This window comes from Pan troglodytes, chromosome 11, assembly GCF_028858775.2.
Source record: "Pan troglodytes isolate AG18354 chromosome 11, NHGRI_mPanTro3-v2.0_pri, whole genome shotgun sequence".
Classification (NCBI taxonomy): domain Eukaryota; kingdom Metazoa; phylum Chordata; class Mammalia; order Primates; family Hominidae; genus Pan; species Pan troglodytes.
The window spans coordinates 1,093,701-1,109,266 of NC_072409.2; the positions used below are offsets into that span (position 1 = coordinate 1,093,701).

Here is a 15,566-nt window from a genome sequence, read left to right on the forward strand (position 1 = left end):
TCCTCAGGCCCGGGAGGCCTGAGCGGGAGCCGAGGGCATCAGTAGAGCCTGACTGGGCCTCGTTCCAGGCGGACGGCAGCATCCGTGCCACCCGAACCAGCCCAGCGGAGCTGCCTGTGGGGCCGGGTGGGGGCTGAGAGTCACCAGAGAGGTGCAAGGCGCCTGGGCGAGGCCGGAAGGAGGAAGGCCGGGCCCCCCCCGCCCGGTGCCAGCACAGAGCCGGCCGGAAGGGCAGCGGACGTCCTGAAGAATGCGGGCGGCTTCCACGTATTGTCGTCCACGTGGGAACCCACGCTGGGGAAGCAGCCTCAGGCTGCTGGGCCTGAAGCCAGCGGGGCAGGCGGACCCTCCTCGAGGCCGTGGGGTGGGAGGTCATGCAGGAGCTCAGCCTGCTGGGCAGGTCCCCCCCCTTCCCGCCTGACACTCAAGGCCATCCTGGACCCATGGATTCCAGGACCTTGCGGGGAGGGAGACCCTCGCTCGTGCTGGGCCCTGCATTTCCCGGCGGGGGCTGAGGGTCCCGCAGGCCTGTAGGTGCCTCTGCTCCTGGGCTGGGCGCTGCCACGGGTGGCTGTGGGGTGGGAGAGAGCTCACCTTGGTGAGGATGAGGTTTCTCAGGGCCCCCTTGGTCATTGCCACCCAGAGGGCACCCCTCTGTCTGCTCCTGGGCCATGGGTGAATGGGTGCCCAATAGCCTCCTGAGCCCTGCCAGCCAAACCCCACATAGTGAGGAGGAAGGGAAGGGGCAGAGGGGCTCCCCTGGCAAGAGGAGGAGCGTGGAGATGGGGCAGGCTGGGCAGGTGCTCCAGAAAACATGCCCGGGCTCCTGGGACCCGGGGTGGGGGCAGATGCCTGGTGAGAGCAGGAGGGCCGGCAGAGGCTTGGAGGCTGGGAAGGTCAGTGGAGGCTTAGAGGCCAAGAGGGCCGGTGGAGGCCTGGAGGCTGGGAAGGTCAGCAGAGGCTTGGAGGCCAGGTGGGCCAGTAGAGGCTTGGAGGCTGGAAAGGTCAGCGGAGGCTTGGAGGCCAGGAGGGCTGGTGGAGGCTTGGAGGCCAGGAAGGTCAGCAGAGGCTTGGAGGCCAGGAGGGCCGGTGGAGGCTTGGAGGCCGGGAAGGTCAGCAGAGGCTTGGAGGCCAGGAGAGGCCAGCTGGGGCTGAACTGAGGTGGGCAGCCTTCACCTCAGGCTTGGAGACCCGGAATGCCAGCCGGGGCTACATTGGGGTGGACAGCCTTTGCCTCAGCACCTCTATCTCAGCCGCTTTGGTCCTGTGGAACCTTGACCTCAGGCAGGACAGATGCTGCAGGCCTCAGGTGGACGGCTGCCCCTCCTCCCCGAGTGCTCACAGCCAGTCTGCAAGGTCGGGGTCTACGGGGGTCCCTCGGGGCAGGGCCCTGTGGCACAGCAACGTCCCCATCTCCATCCTCACGGCCACCCTCCTCACAGGGCCTGGTGGGGCAGAGCCCGTGGCTTCAGGAGCAGCTGTCTCAGCTGCTGGTCTCCCACAGTGATCCAGTCACGGCCGCCCAGTGTGCCATGGACCTCTTGCTGCCCGAGGAGCGGCTGCCGGCTGCGGTGGCTGTGGAACTCCGCCGGTTCAGGCTCCAGGGGAGGTGAGCACCGCCAGGGTGACCCCAGCCAGGGGTGGGTTCCACCCAGGGTGGCCCCTACCCTTGGGACGACAGCTCACCAGTCTTCACGCCAGTGGCTTGAGAATTAGAAATCAAGACAAAACAAAGAGCGCAGCTATACACAGAGCAGACAAGACAGCAGGGCCCAGCCCTCCTCCTCTGCTGCCAGATCCATGGCCAGCCTGACCCACGCGGGACCCTGGGGGACAGTCACCAGGGCCACTGGGAGGAGAGGCAGGAGCAGGGGTCACGCTGGGCTGGACCGAGCCTGTGTGGGAGGAGGAGCCAGGACCTGAGATGCCCCCACCAAACAGGCCCTGAATGCTCCCCTCCTGCTCCAAGGTCAGAGTGGGTGGGGGACCAGGGACATGGGGGCGCTACCAGCTCTGCTCCTCCCAGGGCGACTGAGGCTGACTCGAGGCTGGAGGTGAAGGACATGAAGGACCGTTACTACCAGCTGCCCATCCCCAGGGAGAGCATCCACCTCCTGGCCTCGTGGGAAGACCTGACCAGACACGAGGGTGCACTCCTGCAGGTGGTTCCCTCGGCCGCTGGGGCAGCGCCCGGTGGTGGGATCCCCCTGCCAGGCATTGGAGGAGCATCAGGGGCATGGCATTCGGAGAGAGGCAAGGCCTCTGGGCATGAGCCCGCCAGGTGCCCCAGGGCTGCTGTGAGGGCAGCCGTTCCCCCACGCTGTGCTGCTGAGACTCCAGGATGCTGGCTGCTGGCATTTACCCAGTGCTGCCAGCCTGTGGAAGGTGCCGTGGAATCCCCATTTTACAGATGGTGCCCGAGACGTGGGGTGCCTCCCTGACACGGGCACTGCCGTGGGCACCAGGCCAGGCTGTTGCTCACAACAGCCAGGCCTCCCTCTCTGGTGCAGCCACAGAAAGCAGGGGGCAGCTGGAGCACAGGCCTTAGTGCCCCCAACAGCCCCAGCCCTAAAAGCATGCAGGGGTGCAGGGGCGTCTCCCCGAAGCCCAGGCTCACAGAGCTGCTCAGGCCCTCCAGGCTGTGGTCCCTGCAGAGCCAAGTTGGCCCCGATGATCACATCTGCCCCTCTCTGCCCGCAGTGCCACCAAGTGGTTGGTGTAGACCTGGAGTGGACACCTGTGTTTGTTGCTGGGGGCCGGCCTCGGCCGTCACTCCTGCAGGTGGCCGTGGAGGGCCACGTGTTCCTTCTGGACGTCCTGGCACTCTCGCAGCCACCAACAGGGCAGGGAGCCCAGGCCTTTTCCCGGCTGGTGGCCCAGCTCCTCTCGGACCCCTCTATCACCAAGCTGGGTGAGTGAAGCCCTGGGGCCCCCTGCCCAGTCCAGAAGGAAAGCAGCCCCCACCCCTGCCTGACCCTTCCCTCCGTGTGCCCCGGGGAGGGTGCTGGGTGCACCCTGGGGTTAGGGGACAGTGCGGTCCCTGCCTGCAGGCGCCCCTCCCACGATGGTTCCTGCCCACAGGCTACGGGATGGTGGGGGACCTGCAGAAACTGGGCACGTCCTGCCCCGCCCTGGCCCATGTGGAGAAGCAGATTCTGGGCGGCATCGACCTGCTGCTGGTGCACAGACAGGTGGGCACCCACTGAGCCGCTCACAAGATGCCGGGTGGGCCTGGGGTTCAAGGGCTGCTTGGGGCCCCTCCACACCTTCCCGGCGGCCCTGGGCTTCTCCCGCCGGATTCCTGTCAGCGCAGCCTCAGTCACCAGGGCCCCAGAGCAGAGCCTGGCAGAGGTGGATCTGGCGTCCCCAGGAAGGGAGCAGGGCCTCCTGGTGCAGGCATCCCTGAGCCCCTGTGGGGCCCTTATCTGGTGTGAGGGCACCTTCCCCCAGACCTGAGCCCTGGGTTCCACTTGGAGGAGCTGCGGGAGGGAGCCCCTGGGGCTCTATCTAGCCCCCTCCCTCTGATCCCCTCCCTCTATCTAGCACCTTCCCCGTGATCCCCATCCCTCTCTATCTAGCCCCCTCCCCGTAATCCCCACCCCCCTCTATCTAGCACCTTCCCCGTGATCCCCACCCCTCTCTATCTAACCCCCTCCCCGTGATCCCCACCCCTCTCTATCTAGCCCCCTCCCCATGATCCCCCCTCTCTATCTAGTCCCCTCCCCGTGATCCCCCCCTCTCTATCTAACCCCCTCCCCGTGATCCCCACCCCTCTCTATCTAGCCCCCTCCCCGTGATCCCCACCCCTCTCTATCTAGCCCCCTCCCCGTGATCCCCACCCCTCTCTATCTAGCCCCCTCCTCGTGATCCCCACCCCTCTCTATCTAGCCCCCTCCCCGTGTTCCCCCCCTCTCTATCTAGTCCCCTCCCCGTGATCCCCACCCCCCTCTATCTAGCCCCCTCCCCGTGATCCCCCCCTCTATCTAGCCCCCTCCCCGTGATCCCCCCTCTCTATCTAGCCCCCACCCCGTGATCCCTACCCCTCTCTATCTAGCCCCCTCCCCGTGATCCCCACCCCTCTAACCCCTCCCCGTGTTCCCCCCCTCTCTATCTAGTCCCCTCCCCGTGATCCCCACCCCTCTCTATCTAGCCCCCTCCTCGTGATCCCCACCCCTCTCTATCTAGCCCCCTCCCCGTGTTCCCCCCCTCTCTATCTAGTCCCCTCCCCGTGATCCCCACCCCTCTCTATCTAGCCCCCTCCCCGTGATCCCCCCCTCTATCTAGTCCCCTCCCCGTGTTCCCCCCCCCTCTATCTAGCCCCCTCCCCGTGATCCCCACCCCTCTCTATCTAGCCCCCTCCCTGTGATCCCCACCCCTCTCTATCTAGCCCCCTCCCCGTGATCCCCACCCCTCTCTATCTAGCCCCCACCCCATGATCCCCACCCCTCTCTATCTAGCCCCCTTCCCGGGATCCCCACCCCTCTCTGGGTACACACGCCACCCCAGACACACACGTGGAGGCCCCCCCAGCATGAGCACTAGAGCCCCCCGGGGATGGTTTCGCTGCATTTTGTCTGCGTTTCTGCTGTTTTATGCTCGGCACACCCAGTGCTCCTCTTTTGAAGATAAAACAGAGACAGAGAGCTGGCCACACAGCCTCAGGGCCCGGGCTCTCTGAGGCTGTGAAGGGCTGGGCGGGGTGACCATGGGACTGCTGACCAGGGACCCCGGAGCTGGCCCTGGTGTGCAGTGCCTGCAGCCTGGGACCCCCACGTGGAGCCTCTCCTCGGATGTGTCCGCTCCTTCTCCCTGTCTCTGCTGCACGGGCCGCTGGTGGAGGGGGCGGGGCCTCCTCCAGAGCCCCCGCAGGGCTGGTGTGAGTGGGCGGGGTGACTGTGCTCCCGCCAGGGCCAGACGCGTTACCCTGCAGGGCACTGTCTTAGCAGATGCGGGTGGCGAGCGTGCCAGCCCCAGGCGTGGACAGGGCCAGGGAGCTGAGGGGCCTGAGCCTCCTGGTGCAGCAGGTGCTGGGCACAGCCCTGGACAAGACGCAGCAGCTGTCCAACTGGGACCGGAGGCCGCTCTGCCAGGAGCAGGTCATCTACGCAGGTGTGCGGTGCGGCGGGTGGAAGTGACCCCTCCTCACGCCCCTCCCGCCCTCTGTCCCGGGAGGCTGAGGCCGACTCCCCACACAGCTGCCGACGCCTACTGCCTGCTGGAGGTGCACCAAGCCCTGTGCAGAGAGCCCGCCCGCTTCTGCCTGTTGGAGGACCTGGCTGGGAGCCGGAGGCCCAGGCACAGAGAGAGACCAGGGGCACAGAAGCCACCCGGCCTGCAGAAAGCGTCAGCACCGGCCGCACCCAGGCAGGTGGGTGAAGCCCCGCAGGGTCCGTTTGTCAGCATTCTTGGGGAAGGAGGTCCCTGTCCATAAACCAAGGACCTGCATGGAGACAAGGCCACTGGGTCAGAGCGTGTGGAGGGGACCCGGCTCCTGGAGCGAGAGGGGAGCAAAGTCCTGGTGAACCTCCTGCATGACTGTCACGGGGGCTGCGCTTGCCTGGGGGGTCACTGCCCCTGAGTGCCCCAGTCCCCTCCTGATATTTGGCCTGGCAGGCCCCTCCCATGGCCCAAGGCAGCATCTAGCCCCTCCCCATGATCCCCACCCCTATCTAGCCCCCTCCCCCCCACCCCTCTCTATCTAACCCATCCCCGTGATCCCCACCCCTCTCTATCTAGCCCCTTCCCCGTGATCCCCACCCCTCTCTATCTAGCCCCCTCCCCCCCACCCCTCTCTATCTAGCCCCCTCCCCGTGATCCCCACCCCTCTCTATCTAGCACCATCCCCGTGATCCCCACCCCTCTCTATCTAGCCCCCTCCTCGTGATCCCCACCCCTCTCTATCTAGCCCCCTCCTCGTGATCCCCACCCCTCTCTATCTAGCCCCCTCCCCGTGATCCCCACCCCTCTCTATCTAGCCCCCTCCTCGTGATCCCCACCCCTCTCTATCTAGCACCTTCCTCGTGATCCCCACCCCTCTCTATCTAACCCATCCCCGTGATCCCCACCCCTCTCTAACCCCTCCCCGTGATCCCCACCCCTCTCTATCTAGCACCTTCCCCGTGATCCCCACCCCTCTCTAACCCATCCCCGTGATCCCCACCCCTCTCTAACCCCTCCCCGTGATCCCCACCCCTCTCTATCTAGCCCCTCCCCATGATCCCCACCCCTCTCTATCTAGCCCCCTCCCCGTGATCCCCACCCCTCTCTATCTAGCCCCTTCCCCGTGATCCCCACCCCTATCTAGCCCCCTCCTTGTGATCCCCACCCCTCTCTATCTAGCCCCCTCCCCATGATCCCCACCCCTCTCTATCTAGCCCCTCCCTGTGATCCCCACCCCTATCTAGCCCCTTCCCCCCACCCCTCTCTATCTAACCCCTCCCCATGATCCCCACCCCTCTCTATCTAGCTCCCTCCTCGTGATCCCCACCCCTCTCTAGCCCCCTCCCCGTGATCTCCACCCCTCTATCTAACCCCTCCCCGTGATCCCCACCCCTCTCTATCTAGCCCCCTCCCCGTGATCCCCACCCCTCTCTATCTAGCACCTTCCTCGTGATCCCCACCCCTCTCTATCTAGCCCCCTCCTCGTGATCCCCACCCCTCTCTATCTAGCCCCCTCCTCGTGATCCCCACCCCTCTCTATCTAGCCCCCTCCCCGTGATCCCCACCCCTCTCTGGGCACACACGCCACCCCAGACACACACGTGGAGCCCCCCCAGCATGAGCACTAGAGCCCCCCAGGGGTGGTTTCACGCATTTTGTCTGTGTTTCTGCTGTTTTATGCACAGCACACACAGTTTTATCTTTTGAAGATAAAACAGAGACAGAGTGCTGGCCACACAGCCTCAGGGCCCTGGCTCTCTGAGGCTGTGAGGGGCTGGGGGGTATCCGTGGGATTGCTGACCGGGGCCTCACTGCAGGTCCCTGTGGCTGTGGCTGTGGCTGTGTCTGAGGGCGCCGCCCCTCAGGTCCCGGCCAGGGCCTTCCGTGTGGTGTGTGACAACATGCTGCAGGGGCTGGCACGGAGCCTCCGCTGTCTCGGTGTGGATGCACGCATGCTGGGCAATGGTGAAGACCACTGCAGGGCGGCCGAGGTGAGTTTGCGGGGAGGGTCTTGGGGTCTTCCCAAGGTGCAGCTGCCCCTAGCACAGGTGTGCCCACCCCTAGCATCAAACTCCTCCCTCCAGCTCATCCATGGCTGCCAGCTGTGCCAGGCAGGCTCTGGGAACAGGACAGGGTGGCCAAGGATGGAGCGGTTGGGGGCCAAGTGGCTGAGATGGTCCCAGCCTCAGCCCTCATTGTCCCACAAAAGGAATTTACAGATGTAATTGACACTATTAATCAGTTGAACTTAAAATAGAGAGTCAATCTTATTTGGGTGGGCCCAGTGTAATCACATGATCCCTTAAAAGCAGAAATGGGGCCGGACGCAGTGGCTCATGCCTATAATCCCAGCACCTTGGGAGGCCGAGGTGGGTGGATCACTTGAGGCCAGGAGTTGGAGACCAGCCTGACCAATATGGTGAAACCCCGTCTCTACCAAAAATAGAAAAATTAGCCGGGCGTAGTGGCGGGCGCCTGTAATCCCAGCTACTCAGGAGGCTGAGACACGAGAATCACTTAAACCCCGGAGGCAGAGGTTGCAGTGAGCTGAGATCACGCCACTGCACTCCAGCCTGGCTGACAGAGCAAGACTCCATCTTAAAAAAAAAAAGAAAAAAAGCAGGAATGGGACACAGAAGACAGAGAGATTCAAAGCACAGGAAGGATTCAGTGTCCCATTGTTGGCTTGAAGATGGAGGACACCGCACAAGGAAACCTCAGTCCAACAGCCACAAGCAGCCAGATTCTGCCAACACCTGACCAAGCCCAGAAGCAGGTTCTTCCCCGGAGTCTCCTAAGAGGAGCCTGGTCGCGAACACTGTGATTTCAGCCATGAGACCCTGAGCAGAGAACCTGGTTGAGTCCACCGGACTTCTGGACTTCCACAGAACTATGTTGTAAGCTGCTAAGCTTTTAGTAAATTGTGACAGCAGCATTAGAAAAATGACATGGAGGCTGGGTGCTCACGCCTGTAATCCCTGCACTCTGGGAGGCTGAGGCGGGTGGATCACAAGGTCAGGGGTTCAAGACCAGCCTGGCCAAGATGGTGAAACCCTGTCTCTCCTAAAAATACAAAAATTAGCTGGGCATGGTGGCGGGCGCCTGTAATCCCAGCTACTCGGGAGGCTGAGGCAGAGAATTGCTTGAACCCAGGAGGCGGAGGTGGCAGCAGTGAGTGGAGATCGCACCACTGCACTCCAGCCTGGGTGACAGAGCAAGACTCCGTCTCAAAACAATAGAAAAAAAAGAATGTGGATTGTGGTACCGGGAGTGGGGTGCTGGTGTAACACACAGCTAAACATGCGGAAGTAGTTTTAGAATCAGGGGATGAGTGGAGGGTGGGAGAGTCCTGAGGATCACAACACGAAAAGCCTAGAGGGCCTTGAGACCGACCGTCTGTGGAAATACGGACATTAAAAGTGTCGAAGGTTCAGAAATAGAGGTGGGATGCTGGTAAATGTGCTGAAACCAACCGTCTGTGGAAATACGGACATTAAAAGTGTCGAAGGTTCGGAAATAGAAGTGGGATGCTGGTAAATGCAGCTGAAACAGATGGAGCCGAGATGGTTCGACCTAAACGGCAAGAGTGTGAGGGTGTCAGATCAAAGCCAAATGGACCAGTTTTCTCCTTCAGGGGTGTAAGAAGTGGGGTTAGTTGGTATTTATTCTTCATGGAGAGGGCGGAATCCATCCTGAACCCTCAATTTGTTTAAATACTAGTTATGGGTAATCTTACCCATATAGTTTTTTAATAACATTTATTCCCTCTTTTTTTCCTTCAGTAAGGAGTGAATTTTTTTTTTTTTTTTTTTTTTTTTTGAGACGGAGTCTTGCTCTGTCTCCCAGCCCGGAGTGCAGTGGTGCGATCTCGGCTCACTGCAAGCTCCGCCTCCCAGGTTCATGCCATTCTCCTGCCTCAGCCTCCCGAGTAGGTGGAACTACAGGCTCCCGCCACCATGCCTGGCTAATTTTTTGTATTTTTAGTACAGACGGCTAAAAATTTCACCATGTTAGCCAGGATGGTCTCGATCAAGGAGTGAAGTATTTTTCTAATTACTTTTCCCTGGTTTTTATCTCCTAGGTCTTCTGTTCCAAGCTCTTAGTGAATTCTGTATTTTTAGGACTTGCTCTACAAATAGTACAGCTTTATTTTCACCCTCATTTGTTTTCTGCAGCTTCAAGGATTGTCTGTTTATGTCTCTCTAGGATGTTCTAGACAGGTGTTCACATTTGTGACCACCTTACTCACAGGTGCAGTGATCTCACAGAGGCAGACATAGATTCATGCATTTTCTGGAGAGAACATTTTTGAAGAAGGGAAGCTTTGGTATCCTTTTGGCTTATATGGAGCTTTTGCTATCTTTTTCTTTTCTTTTCTTTTCTTTTCTTTCCTTTTCTTTTTTTTTTTTTTTTTTTTTTTTTTTTTTTTTTTTTTTTGAGACAAAGCCTCACTCTGTTGCCCAGGCTGGAGTGCAGTGGTGCTACCTGGGCCCACTGCAACCTCCGCCTCCCGGGTTCAAGCGATTCTCCTGTCTAAGCCTCCTGAGTACCTGGGATCACAGGTGCTCGCCACTACACCCAACTAATTTTTGTATTGTTAGTACAGACAGGGTTTCTCCATGTTGGTCAGGCTGGTCTCGAATTCCTGACCTCAGGTGATCTGCCCACCTCGGCCTCCCGAAGTGCTGAGATTACAGGCGTGAGCCACCACACCCAGCAGGATCTTTCCAAATCATGTGTTTTCTACTAAGACTGCTGGAGAGATGAGTTAATTTTTTCATATAAGGATTATACCTTGAGTTTCATTTTCCATACCTTTCAAAAGGAGCATTACTAATAAATTTACAAACATTTTTTAAAAAGGAAAAGGAAAGAAAGCATTCCGGGCGAGAGCCCAGAGGATGTGAGGAGAATGTCCTGACAAAGTGGAGGGAGGCAAAGTGCCTGTCACATCCAGGCAGTGGCGGGAAACGCCATGGGGCTGTGTCCTGCTGTCAGAGAGAAGCTGACTTTGTCAGGTGAACCTGGGTGTTCTGCTGAGGAGATCTCCAGACTGTGGAAGGTGCAGCCTGGCCTGTTCCTGCTGCTTATGGTGAAATGTGAGCAGAAGACCTGGACATTCAGCTGAGGAGATCTCCAGACAGTGGAAGGTGCAGCCTGGCCTGTTCCTGCTGCTTATGATAGAATGTGAGCAGGAGGGACTGAGGGAAGCGCTCTTAAACAGAAAGGAACTAGGACTTGATGATTTGGGAAACTCTCATCCTGTCCAGATGGCAAAAGATGCTAAGAATAAGTGATCACTCCCAAAAGTGTAACCTGAAAAGCTGAGTGTGTATCTGTGCAGGAGTGAGGTCAGAAACAGTCTTCGAAAGCAAACCCGAGGCTTCCAGAAGGCGCAGGGGTATCAGCCCTTGGCCGCCTCCGCAGATGCTGAAGTGGACAGGAAACGTGCCAGCGAAGTTCCACGCCACTCACAATCTTCCCAGACACGTCTCGTCAGCCACTGCAAACATGGAAGCCAGTTCTTGATAGTAAATCTCCTAATACTTATCTCCCACTGGTTCGCTTCTCTAGATCGGCCCAACTGACCAATTTTGGTGCCGGAAGTTGTTGCAGAGGAAAGTCTTACAGATGAGTTGTCTGCACTGGTTCTGGGACTTTTGGAATTGGTTCTCTACATTATTAGATTTAGAGACACTAAAGGCCTAGTTTCCAGTAGTAAAAAGGGTACAGGCCGGGCGCGGCGGCTCACACCTGTAATCCCAGCACTTTCAGAGGCCGAGGTGGGCTGATCACCAGGTCAGAAGATCGAGACCATCCTGGCTAACACAGTGAAACCCCGTCTCTACTAAAAATATAAAAAATTAGCCAGGTGTGGTGGCGGGCACCTGTAGTCCCAGCTACTTGGGAGACTGAGGCAGGAGAATGGCGTGAACCCAGGGGGTGGAGATTGCAGTGAGCCGAGATCGTGCCACTGCACTCCAGCCTGGGAGACAGAGTGAGACTCTGTCTCAAAAAAAAAAAAAAAAAAAAGGCCGGGCGCGGTGGCTCATGCCTGTAATCCCAGCACTTTGGGAGGCCGAGGCAGGCGGATCACGAGGTTAGGAGATCAAGACCATCCTGGCTAACACGGGGAAACCCCATCTCTACTAAAAATACAAAAAAGTAGCCGGGCGTGGTGGCGGGTGTCTGTATTCCCAGCTACTTGGGAGGCTGAGGCAGGAGAATGGCGTGAACCCAGGAGGTGGAGCTTGCAGTGAGCTGAGATCGCGCCACTGCACTCCAGCCTGGGCAACAGAGCGAGACTCCGTCTCAAAAAAAAAAAAAAGACACAGTAGTCCATGGTGAGATGTTGCAAAATTATTCAAAATATTGCCATGGGATACCCTTAATTGGGAACCTATAGAAGCACAGATTCTGACATAACAAGTATTTGCTACTTCCAAACACTGCAGTCAAACTAATGGGTATAATGGGATGGGCTGGTTGCTCCTAACTGTGCTGGAGAAGGTGGGAAAGAAAAAGATGAGCTCAGCCCCACACGAAGGACCTGCAAGCTTCTATATTGGCCCAGAAGAAGCCCTTATCCCCTGTAGCTGCAGAAGTAAAATTGCTGAACACCATGCCTAGAGTTTAATCCTGTGAGCAGCTGAATTACAACAGAAATTAAATTCACAACTGATGTTATTAAACTTTGTCCACTTGGCCAGTCCTATCCATGTAAAATTACATTTCATTGTCTTTGAACTTGCTTTTCTCTGATTCTTTTTTTGTTTGTTTGTTTGAAACAGAGTCTTACTCTGTCGCCCAGGCTGGAGTGCAGTGGTGTGATCTCAGCTCACTGCAACCTCCGCCTCCCGGGTTCAAGCGATTCTCCTGCCTCAGGCTCCCCAGTAGCTGGGATTACAGGCACCCACCACCACGCCCGGCTAATTTTTATATTTTTAGTAGAGATGGGGTTTCACCATGTTGGCCGGGATGGTCTCAATCTCCCGACCTTGTAATCCACCTGCCTCGGCCTCCCAAAGTGCTGGGATTACAGGCGTGAGCCACCGTGCCTGGCCGTTTCTGTGATTCTTGATGAAGTTGAGCATCTTTCCATATGTTCCCTAGCTATTTGCACTTTATGTTCTGTGGAACGTCTCGTGGCTGCCACTGCTGCCCTAAGAAAGGCCTGGCTGCAAGGCTGGGAACTCGGCTGGGAAACAGTTCCCTGACTGATATAAACCTTCTCTAATGACGAAGGTGGTTTGCGGTTCCTAATCTTTACAAACAATGTGGTGTATGCTGGACATCACTTTCTCCTAGGGCTCTGGAATTTTGGTATATGCCAGGCAGAGGGTATCAATGTGACCACCCCCCAGTAAAAACCTCAGGCAATGAGTCCCTAATGAACTTCTCAGATAGACAACACTTCACAAATGTCATTACTACAACTTATGCAGAAGTTAAGCACATCCTACAGGACTCCCCTGGGAGACGGCTCCTGGTGCCTGAGCCCCGTTTCCTCTGACTCCCCTGGGAGACGGCTCCTGGTGCCTGAGCCCCGTTTCCTCTGACTCCCCTGGGAGACGGCTCCTGGTGCCTGAGCCCCGTTTCCTCTGACTCCCCTGGGAGATGGCTCCTGGTGCCTGAGCCCCGTTTCCTCTGACTCCCCTGGGAGACGGCTGCTGGTGCCTGAGCCCCATTTCCTCTGACTCCCCTGGGAGACGGCTCCTGGTGCCTGAGCCCCGTTTCCTGGGTGCCTGAGGCCCCATGTGCCTTTTCCCTTTGCTGACATTGCTGTGTACTATTCACTGTAATGAGTCTTAGCCAGAGTGTGACTGCGCTGAGTCCTGTGAGTAACACTGAATCACCTCAGGATGATCTTGGGGACCCTTAACACATGCCTGGTCCAGTCTTTTGCTTTCTTTTTTTGAGACAGGGTCTCATTCTGTCTGGCTAGAGTGTAGTGGTGTGATCACAGCTGACTGCAGCCTCAACATCCTAGGCTCAAGTGAGCCTCCCAACTCAGCCTCCTGAGTAGCCAGGAACACAGGCACAGGCCACCACACCCAGCTAATGTTTAAAATGTTTCATGGAGACAGGATCTCGCTATGTTGTCCAGGCTGGTCTTGAACTCCTGGCCTCGAGCGACCCTCCTGCTTCAGCCTCCCAAAGTGCTGGGATTACAGGTGTGAGCCACCGTGCCCGGCCTGGCCTTGAGTTTTACGTGATGCCACGATGTCTTAATCCCTCTAACGTTATCACCCATCTTCATATCTGGTAGGGTGAGCATCTACCTTGTTCTTCTCCTTCAGTCCTTTGTCCTTTCTATATAGGTTTAGAAACAACTCACCAATTTAGTGTTGCTTGGAACTGCATTGACTCTATAAATCAATTTAGGGAAAAATGACATATTTAAGATATTGAGGCCAGGTGCAGTGGCCTCACCTATAATCTCAGCCCTTTGGGAGGCCAAGGCAGGAGAATTGCTTGAGCCCAGGAGTTTGAGACCAGCCTGGTAACATAGCGAGACATTATTTCTTAAAAAAAAATAGCCAGGCATGGTGGTGCACACCTGTGGTCCTGGCCACCTGGGGGACTGAGGTGGGATGATCACTTGAACCCATGAGGTCGAGGCTACACAGTGAGCCATGATCATGCCACTGCACTCCAGCCTGGGCAACACAGCAAGACCTCATTAAAAAAAAGAAAAAAAGATATTGAGTCTTCTATTCATGAATATTTAACTCTTTCTTTTTTTTTTTTCTTTTGAGATGGAGTCTCACTGTGTTGCCCAGGCTGGAGTGCAGTGATGTGATCTCGGCTCACTGCAACCTCTGCCTCCCGGATTCAAGTGATTCTTCTGCCTCAGCCTCCTGAGTAGCTGGGATTACAGGCACGCACCGCCACACCCAGCTAATTTTTGTATTTTTAGTAGAGATGAGGTTTCATCATGTTGGCCAGGCTGGTCTTGAACTCCTGACCTCATGATCCGCCCGCCTCAGCCTCCCAAAGTGCTGAGATTACAGGCATGAGCCACCGCGCCCGGCCTCTTTCAAACACATTTAATAACTACCATAAAGATCTTGCATGTCTTTTCTTAGATTTCATCCCAGGAACTTTAGATTTTTGTTGCTTTTATAAATCGTGTGGGTTTTATTTTCTGCTGATACATGGACCGTGGTTGCTCTTGATGAATTAGTCTTCTGTCCAGAAACCTTGCTAAATGCCCCTGGATCTTACTGAATTGGTTGTCAGTTATTTGGGATTCTGTTCGTACACATCATCTGCAAACTATGAGGGTTTTATTTCTTCCTTTCCAATCCTTATATATTTTCCTTCTTTATCTTATTTCATTAGTCAAGATCTCCAAGACAGTGTCGAATAGAAATGCTGATGGTAGCCATCCTTGTCTTGTTTCTGATTTAGAAAGGAATGTTTTAACATGAAGTAAGGTGGTTGCTCAATATTCTGTACCAGGCTGAGGCAGTTCCATGATTCCACATTTGCTGTAGGTTTTTGTTATGAATGAACATTGAATTCGACCTACCTAATGCTTTCCTGGCAGCTTTTCAGATACTCATAAGGTTATTTTTCCTTTAATCTGTAAATGTGATGAATGACATTTTTAGCTCTTTGAATTTGGGACTAATCTTTCTTTCCTGGGTTAAATTCAACTTGGTCCCGCATATTACCCTTCTTAATACATTGCGGACTTTGGTCTGTGATTTTTTTTTTTTTTGAAGTGGCGTCTTGCTGTGTTACCCAGGCTGGCCTCGAACTCCTGGGCTCAAGTGATCCTTCCACCTCAGTGAGACTATGGCTGGGACTACAGGCATGTGGCACCGCACCCGGCCTGGTCTGTGATTTTTGTTGAGGAAGTTTGTATCCATCTTCATGGCTACATCTGACATATAATTTTCCTTTCTCTTTTTTTCTGGCCTCATAAATACATTGGGAAGTTTTCCCTCTTTTTTCTGCAACTGAGTAATGTTTAAATTATCTGCTCCTGAAACTGGCTCACTTCCTGTGAGGCTTCCTGGCCTGATGTTTTCTTTGGGGAGAATGTTCTGATACTGAGTTTTATTAATAGTTATAGAACCACTTGGCTGGCTGTGTCTTCTTGATCACATTTGGTAATTTATAATTTTTCTGGAATGTGTCCATTTAATCCGACATTTCAAATATGTAAGTATAGATTGTTATAGATTGTCGGTGTCCGCTCTTAAGGCTCTGCTGTGTCTGCAGCTGGGTTCCCTCTCTTTTATTGTGGCTTCCTTTTGCTCTCACTCTTCTCATGCTCTTGCAGAGATGTGTCAACTTACTGCCCTTTTTTTTTTTTTTTTTTGAGATGGAGTCTCGCTCTTTTGCCCAGGCTGGAGTGCAGTGGCGCGATCTTGGCTCACTACAAGCTCCGCCTC

The 15,566-nt window shown here is 56.0% G+C and overlaps 1 protein-coding gene across 1 annotated transcript in view; it reads left to right on the plus strand.

The window, feature by feature from the left end:
• The window catches only part of EXD3 (exonuclease 3'-5' domain containing 3), a 130,476-nt gene that overhangs the window by 76,044 nt on the left and 38,866 nt on the right, over nt 1-15,566 (plus strand). The window contains 7 exon segments of the mRNA XM_024346011.3: nt 1,443-1,609; nt 2,027-2,162; nt 2,701-2,911; nt 3,082-3,191; nt 4,947-5,109; nt 5,196-5,368; nt 6,978-7,151. Coding sequence (XP_024201779.2) covers nt 1,443-1,609; nt 2,027-2,162; nt 2,701-2,911; nt 3,082-3,191; nt 4,947-5,109; nt 5,196-5,368; nt 6,978-7,151 — 1,134 coding nt within the window.